At 44.9% G+C, this 8,403-nt stretch overlaps 1 protein-coding gene across 3 annotated transcripts in view; it reads right to left on the bottom strand.

Moving 5' to 3' along the window:
- Positions 1–1,279: 1,279 nt before the first annotated feature.
- The window catches only part of CYP20A1 (cytochrome P450 family 20 subfamily A member 1), a 56,454-nt gene continuing 49,330 nt past the window's right edge, over positions 1,280–8,403 (bottom strand). For all 3 annotated transcript variants that reach the window (XM_080671257.1, XM_080671255.1, XM_080671256.1), the window contains 3 exons: positions 8,318–8,382; positions 2,173–2,262; positions 1,280–2,086 (listed from right to left, as the gene is read on the bottom strand). In XM_080671257.1, the coding sequence (XP_080527383.1) occupies positions 1,939–2,086; positions 2,173–2,262; positions 8,318–8,382 (303 nt within the window). In that variant the 3' untranslated portion in view covers positions 1,280–1,938. The remainder of the gene's footprint in view (positions 2,087–2,172; positions 2,263–8,317; positions 8,383–8,403) is intronic.

The raw sequence follows: 8,403 nt of genomic DNA, 5'->3' as shown, positions 1-8,403 counted from the left end.
CATTTATTGGATATATGCCAACGCCCTGACTCTAGTTCAGCTGCTCTGTTTTTGCCTTAATCATTGCTGATCGGGTCTCACTTACTTTCAATTTCCACTTATCGCCCTAATCGATTTGGCTCAGTAGATATGTTGGCCTGTAGGCGGACCCAAGGGTCCCGGGTTTGATTCTGGTCAAGGACAAGTGCAGGAGGAAACCAATAAATGTGTTATTTCTGTCTGTCTTTCCTCCCTCTCTACCACAGTCTCTAAAAATCAATGGAAAAATATCGAGTGAAGATTAAAAAAATTTACATTTATCTTATCTAATTTTACTGACACTTGGTTTACATATCAATTGCCCACTCTTACCTTTTACTGCCAGTTTCCAAACCAATTAAGGTACTTGGACAACAAAGGAAGATGTGCTACCTACACAAAATCATAGAAAATGATAGGTGGGGTGGGAATAAATTTAACAATTTATTTTTTTATAAACATGATGCTAGGAGCTATGAATACTTAAAGTTTTAAAATTTGACTTAAAGTTTTAAACTTTAAATTAGTCTAGAAGTTAAATGTTTTGTCAGAAATAAAGCCTGCATCTAATTAAATTCTACGTTAATCACTCATAAATAGGTGTAAAATGTTAGCTATTTAACAATAACCACAGCATAAAATAATAATAACTAGGGTACATTCTTGAAACTAAATTTACAAATGAAATTCAGAAGTGTCAAAAATAAGCTCACCTGCAACATTTTTCATTTTTCTTCCTTTCTCGCTATCTGTACTTGGCACATTTCCTTCAGTTGACTGAAGGAAAATGCGTTTTTAAAAAGTCTTTATGAACAGCATAAACAAAAAAAATGGATTAAATACGCCCTGACTGGTTTGGCTCAGGGGATAGAGCATCGGCCTGTGGACTGAAGGGTCCCAGGTTCGATTCCGGTCAAGGGCATGTACCTTGGTTGCAGGCACATCCCCAGTAGGGGGTGTGCAGAAGGCAGCTGATCGATGTTTCTCTCCCATCGATGTTTCTAACTCTCTGTCCCTCTCCCTTCCTCTCTGTAAAAAATCAATAAAAAATATTAAAAAAAAATGGATTAAATACAATGCTATCAATAAAAAGTATTAAATATAAAACTTACCAGTACTAAAGTGTTAATGTTAAAAGATACTTAAAATGTTTTTGAAAAAGCTCCACTATTTCTTTGCTTAGTGAGATTGACCATTTTTCCAAAAGTTATTAGCTATTTTTCCTATAAAAGCTGCTATTCATGTTTTTTTATCCATTTATCTATTGTATGTTTTCTTACCAATCTGTATGAGCTCTTTATAAGTAATATGGTTATTATCCCTTTCTGTCATATATTTTGCAATTATTTTCACCCATCTTTGTTTTCTTCTTAATTTGGTTTGGTTTTTGGTTAGTGCTCACTCATTTCTTAATAATAAATTCATTATATTAAATATATGACATAGTAAATAAATTTAGAAATTCTGTTTTTTCCACAATTGAGAATTAATAGAGTAATTTAGTGCTAATAAGAATTCCAGCCCAGCCATGGTGCCTCAGTGATTGAGCGTCGACCTATGAACCAGAAGGTCACAGTTCAATTCCCAGTGAGGGCACATACCCAGGTTGCCAGCTCGACCCCCGATCGTGCAGGCAGCAGCCAATCAATGATTCTCTCTCATCATTGATGTTACTCTCTCTCTCTCTCCCACTCCTTTCCCCTTTAAAATAAATAAAAGTATATTTTTTAAAAAAGAATTCCAGCAAAACAGAAAGACAAACAAGTCTCAATTTTAGTTTGTCACTTAGAAGGGAAACTTCAAAATGCATTAAAAAAAAACTGTATTATTTTCCACAATGTTATTTGGTTTGTAAAAGAATTCCATATAAATGTTCTAAATGGGCATTTTCTTCACCAACGTGTAATGTAAAGGTTTTTACTATCTCTTTGAGACAGTGATCCAAGCTTCCTCCTTGGAGGATGTTACCAGTTCACACTTAGTTTCAATAACTTGACCCTCCACAGGCAGCAGGTGCAGTCTCCTCACCAACACACTCAGAAGTACTGTGGTCACCATATAAGCAAACCTAGTCAGGAAGAAAGTTGACTGGTTACTATTAACAATTACACCTTAATTATATCTGACACCTTTCCTTTCACTGGATCATCTCACCTTAACTCTGGGCATTCCTGTGTGCCTGAGAATCCAAGCAAGGAGAAAGTTTTCATTACTGATTCATCATTAAACCGGTCTGGATCAAACCTAAAAAGAAGATTGGTATTTAATTTTTAAAAAGTCATCCCAGTATATTTAATTTAAAAAAAAAGAAGAAGTTTGGGCAGCTAATCACAATAGAACGCCATTGGCCTTTTACATATTTACACTGTAAGAACACAGATATAATAATGTTTTAAAAACTACTAAAAATAAAAACTGCTATCACATTATTTAAATTCACCTATTATTATGTTCCCAAATTATTCAACATATATCTTTTGTCTCTTTCTGCTTATTTTATTACTAGTGGCCCAGTGCACAAAATTCATGCACATTAAAAGGGGATTAATTAGAGGAAATAATTTAATATTGCTATTTGCCCATCCTATCTAATAAAGAGGGAATATGCTAATTGACCATCACTCCATCACAAAGATGGCTGCACCCACAGCTGAGGCCAAGTTCCCATAAGGAGCCTTAATGAGCAATCAGAAGTGACCTGAGGCTATGCCCTCCCCCGCCCCCGTGGGGCTTGACAGGGGACCTCAGGCCCCGTCCCACACCCGATGGGGCTTGACAGGGGACCTCAAGGTGCACTTCCTGTCCTGGTGCTGGGCTAGGGGACCTCAGGCTGCTCCCCCCGCCCCAGTGCCAGGCCGTGGGACCTCAGGCCACACCCCCCACCAGGTGGGGCTTGACAGGGGACTTCAGGCTACGCCCCCACCCTAGCACCAGGCTGGGGGACCTCAGGCCGCACCCCCCACTCGGCAGCCTTGGGACCTCAGGCCTCGCCCCCTGCCCTGGCCACAGGCCAGGGGACCTCAGGCCTCGCCCCCTGCCTGGCGGGGCTTGACAGGGGACTTCAGGCCGTGCCCCCACCCTGGCATGAGGCCGGGGGACCTCAGGCTGCACCCCCCGCCCCAGCACTTCCCCAGCACAGGGCCAGGGGACCTGAGGCTGCGCCCCCCTGCCTGGCGGGGCTTGACAGGGGACCTCAAGGTGTACCCCCAGTGCTGGGTTGGGGGAACTCAGGCCATGCCCCCTGCCCAGCGGGGCTTGACGGGGGACCTGAGGCTGTACCCCCCTGCTGGTGGGGCTTGATGGGTAACCTGAGGCTGTGCCCCTCTCCCAGTGCCGGGCCATGGGACCAGAGGCTGTGCCTCCCCGCCTGGCGGGGCTTGACAGGGTACCTCAGGCCATGCCCCTCACCCAGTGACAGGGGATTTCAGGCCATGTCCCCCACCTGGCAGGGCTTGACAGGGAAATTCAAGGCATGCCCCCTGCCCTGGTCTGGGCTGGGGGACCTCAGGCCATGCTCCCAATCCTGGCGCCAGGCCAAGGGACCTGAGGCTACATCCCCTGCCCAGTGGGGCTTGACAAGGGTGGGACTGGCCGGGTCTGGGTCTAGCCCAGCCTTGGGCAAACTACGGCCCGCGGGCCGGATCCGGCTGTTCTATCCGGTTCTCTTGCTCTCCCCTCCGCTCCTTTACTTTGAATTTATATTAGTTCACACAAACACTCCATCCATGCTTTTGTTCCGGCCCTCCGGTCCAGTTTAAGAACCCATTGTGGCCCTCGAGTCAAAAAGTTTGCCCACCCCTGGGCTAGCCCAATGGGGGCGGGGGCGGCCAGGTCTGGGTCTCCCATGATTTTGAGGCACATGTGGGTGGGCGGGGACTTGACCCTGGGTCCCATGGTGCACCCCAGACTCTGACAGGAGGAAGGTTTTCATATACATTTTACTAATTTTCTTTCATCTCTGACACTTCTATTATAGAGAAAGGGCAAATAGCAATATTAAATTATTTCCTCTAATTAATCCCCTTTTAATGTGCATGAATTTCGTGCACCGGGCCATTAGTTTTCTATAATAGAAGTGTCAGAGATGAAAGAAAGTTAGTAAAATGTATATGAAAACCTTCCTCCTCTCAGAGTCTGGGGCGCACCACGGGACCCAGGGTCAAGTCCCCGCCCACCCACATTCGCCTCAAAATTGCATGAGATCCAGACCTGGCCACCCACCCCCTCATTGGGATAGATCCAGACCCAGCCATTCCCATCCTTGTCAAACCCCGCCAGGCAGGGGACATAGCCTCAGGTCCCCTGGCCCAGCGCCAGGACGGGGGGGCATGGCCTGAGGTCCCCCAGCCCAGACCAGGGTGGGGGGAATGCCTTGAGGTCCCCCGTCAAACCCTGCCAGGTGTGGAACATGGCCTGAGATCCCCTGTCAAGCCCCGCTGAGTCAGGGGCATGGCCTGAGGTCCCCCGTCAAGCCCCGCCAGGCAGGGGTGTGCAGCCTCAGGTCCCCTGTCAAGCCCCACGGGGGCGGGGGAGGGCATAGCCTCAGATCCCTGCTGATTGCTCTTTAAGGCTCCTTATGAAAACTTGGCCTCAGCTGTGGGTGTAGCCATCTTTGTGACAGAGTGATGGTCAATTAGCATATTCCCTCTTTATTAGATAGGATTCTATGCCAGGAGTAGAGAACATCTGGCCTGTAGCTGTATAAAACCTGGGAAATCATTTGGTCTGGCCCTGCCAAAACATTAGAGGTGAGTTAATTAAATGTTTGACCAAAAATAGCAGGCTAATTTTTAAGTTGATCATTTTGTATGGCTGTGAATGATGTTATAAATATCCAATGGCCCTTGGCAGAAAAAAGATTCCCCATTCCTACTAAAATAATAGATGCAAAATACATTTCTCTGGAACCAATAATGAATAAGATTTTGACACAAGTTTACATCATTATATGATATATAAAGATAAATCAAACAAAATCACATAGTAAATATTTACATTTAAGTGTGTTCAACATATCTGTTACATGAGACCATCTGATCAATATGTAAGGTATTCTACATTGCCTTTTCAATTAAATTTATTGCTTAAAATTGGACACATCAGACTTAAAAACATATTATTAATTATGTTACACCCAGACTTACTAATAACTGAAGAAAATAAGAAGGCTAAGGTTTTTTATTGTACACAATTTCACTCTGTAAAAACTTGCAGGGAAAATGGATATATTAAAACAAAACAAATAAATCACCCATTATGGATCATAAAATTTTGTCTTAAAAACAAATGTTTCTTTGAAAAGATCAGCAAAATTGATAAACACTTAACCAGACTCAAAAAGGAAAAAGAGAGAGGACCCTAGTAAATAAAATTAGGAATGAAGGAGAGAAGTAACAACTGACACCACAAAAATACAAAGGATTATAAAACAGTATTATGAACAATTATATGCCAACATATTGGGCAATCTGAAAAAAATAAATTTCTAGAAACATACAATATTTCAAGACTGAATCAAGAAGAAACAAAACCTGAACAGATCAATTACAACAAGAGAAATAGAAGTAGTAACCTAAAAACTCCCAACAAAATAGTCCTGGACCAAATGGCTTCTCGGGTGAATTTTATGGTCCATAAACATTTAAAAAACTAACAGCTATCCAAAAAATTCAAGAGGAGGGAAGACTCCCACGCTCATTTTATGAGGCCAGCATTATCCTAATTCCAAAAACAGATAAAGACACTACAAAGAAAGAAAATTATAGACCAGTATCTCTAATGAACATAGATGCTAAAATCCTCAACAAAGTATTAGCAAACCGAATTGAGCAATTCATTAAAAAGATCACACACCATGATCAAGTGGAATTTATTCCTGGGGTGCATGATTGGCTAAATATCCACAAATGGCCCAGCCGGCATGGCTCAGTGGTTGAGCGTTGACCTATAAATCAGGAGATCAATGTTCAACTCCTGGTCAGGGCATCTGCCCGGGCCTTGGGCTAGCTCCCCAATTGGGGGAGTGCAGGAGGCAACCGATCAATGATTCTCTCTCATCATTGATGTTTCTATCTCTCTCTCCCTCTCCCTTCCCCTCTGAAATCAACAAAAATATATATATATTTAAAAAGAATGAATCCAGATTTTCCAAAAGGGATGGGTAAGGAGGTGTCAAACTTCAGAAAGCTTTTCCTTAGCATACAACAGCATTACTAACATTTCCTAAATTTGATTACATTTGAATCCTAAAAATGATTTCCACATTTTAGCATATATTCCTTTCTCTGTTTTTCAATTTGCAACCTAGGTTTTCTGATCTACCAATGCATATCTTTACTTTTCCTATAAAAGCCACTTGGAATATAAAAATTTACTTAATTTTTACTTACAGCATATTTTGAAGGATTGCTATTTCATTTATTAATAAATTTCCTTTAATCCTATCTAATAAAGAGGGAATATGCTAATTGACCATCACTCTGTCACAAAGATGGTTGCACCCACAGCTGAGGCCAAGTTCCCATAAGGAGCCTTAACAAGCAATCAGCAGGGACCTAAGGCTACGCCCTCCCCTACCCCCGTGGGGCTTGACAGGGGACCTCAGGCCATGTCCCCCACCTGGCAGGGCTTGACAGGGGACCCCAGGCCGCACCCCCCCACCCTGCGGGGCTTGACGGGGGACCTCAAGGTGCACTTCCCGTCCTGGTGCTGGGCTAGGGGACCTCAGGCTGCTCCCCCCACCCCAGTGCCAGGCCATGGGACCTCAGGCCACACCCCCACCAGGTGGGGCTTGACAGGAGACTTCAGGCCATGCCCCTCACCCCGGCACCAGGCTGGGGGACCTCAGACCATACCCCCCGCACAAGTGGGGCTTGACAGGGGCTCAGGCAGCGCCACCCGCCCCCGCACCAGGCTGGGGGACCTCAGGCCATGCCCCCCACCCGGTAGGGCTTGATAGGGACCTCAGGCCTCACCCCCTGCCCGGTACAGGCTGGGGAACCTTAGGCCACACCCCCTGCCCCAGCACTGGGCCAGGGGACCTGAGGCTGCACCCCCCTGCCTGGCGGGGCTTGACAGGGGACCTCAAGGTGCACCCTCAGTGCTGGGTCGGGGGAACTCAGGCCGCACCCCCCGCTCAGTGGGACTTGACGAGGGACCTGAGGCTATGCCCCCCCAGCCTGGCATGCCTTGATGGGGGACCTCAGGCAATGCCCCCCACCCAGCAGGGCTTGACAGGGGATCTCAGGCCGTGTCCCCCACCTGGCAGGGCTTGACGCGGGACCTCAAGGCAGGCCCCCCGCCCTGGTCTGGGCTGGGAGACCTCAGGCCACGCCCCCCGTCCTGGAGCCGGGCCAAGGGACCTGAGGCTACATCCCCTGCCTGGTGGGGCTTGACAAGGATGGGACTGACCAGGTCTGGATCTAGCCCAATGGGGGGAGGGGAGCGGCTGGGTCTGGGTCTCACACGATTTTGAGGCGCATGTGGGTGGGTGGGGACTTGACTCTGGGTCCCATGGTGCGCCCCAGACTCTGACAGGAGGAAGGTTTTCATATACATTTTACTAATTTTCTTTCATCTCTGACACTTATATTATAGAGAAAGGGCAAATAGCAATATTAAATTATTTCCTCTAATTAATCCCTTTTAATGTGCACAAATTTTGTGCACCGGGCCACTAGTATCTTATAATATTAAAAGCCAAAATGATAGAAACACTTAATATGTCCCATCCTTATCCTCCAAAAGAAGGTTTCCTAGTACTTCAACCATGCCCCAACCCTGCCCCTGATTTTCACACAGCTGTTTTACTCTCAATCAACTCTATATATAACCTTCTCTGGGACAGTAAATCCTAATCCATTTCCTTAGGATTTTATTAGATGCCTATTTAAGAGGCAAACAAAAGCAGCTCTGTTCTTCAGCTTTTCCCTCCCTCACCATTCTCACATACAACACTTATACACACAAAACCTATTTTCTGAATTTGACTAAAGCACTTAATAATTGAGACCACTTAACCAAAAAAAGAATTCCAAAATTTGACTGAAATTAAAAGATAGTTGTGGAGATCAGGTCCTTAAACATATCTTAGGATAGAAATGGTAACAGGAGAGACAAAGAGTAGCAGACAGCAGATTCATGAAAGAAAAAGTAGTGAGTGAGCAGACAATATAAAGGGAAGATATAAATGTATCATTGTCACATACTAAATTTTCTCCTTAAAAATTAGAAAAGTAATGCAACACATGAAAACACATAGAAATCAATAATCACAATGACAGTGACCGATATTTCATACTTGTATGGTGATGGCCACGTACTGGGATCTTGAAGTACCACACCAAGGGCATAAAGAACAAGGGTCTGCAAACAAAAACAAAATTT

The sequence above is a fragment of the Plecotus auritus genome (genome assembly GCF_963455305.1).
Source record: "Plecotus auritus genome assembly, chromosome: 5".
Classification (NCBI taxonomy): domain Eukaryota; kingdom Metazoa; phylum Chordata; class Mammalia; order Chiroptera; family Vespertilionidae; genus Plecotus; species Plecotus auritus.
The sequence above is the reverse complement of the archived record's forward strand: the minus strand, read 5'-3'. Positions and strand labels throughout refer to the sequence as shown.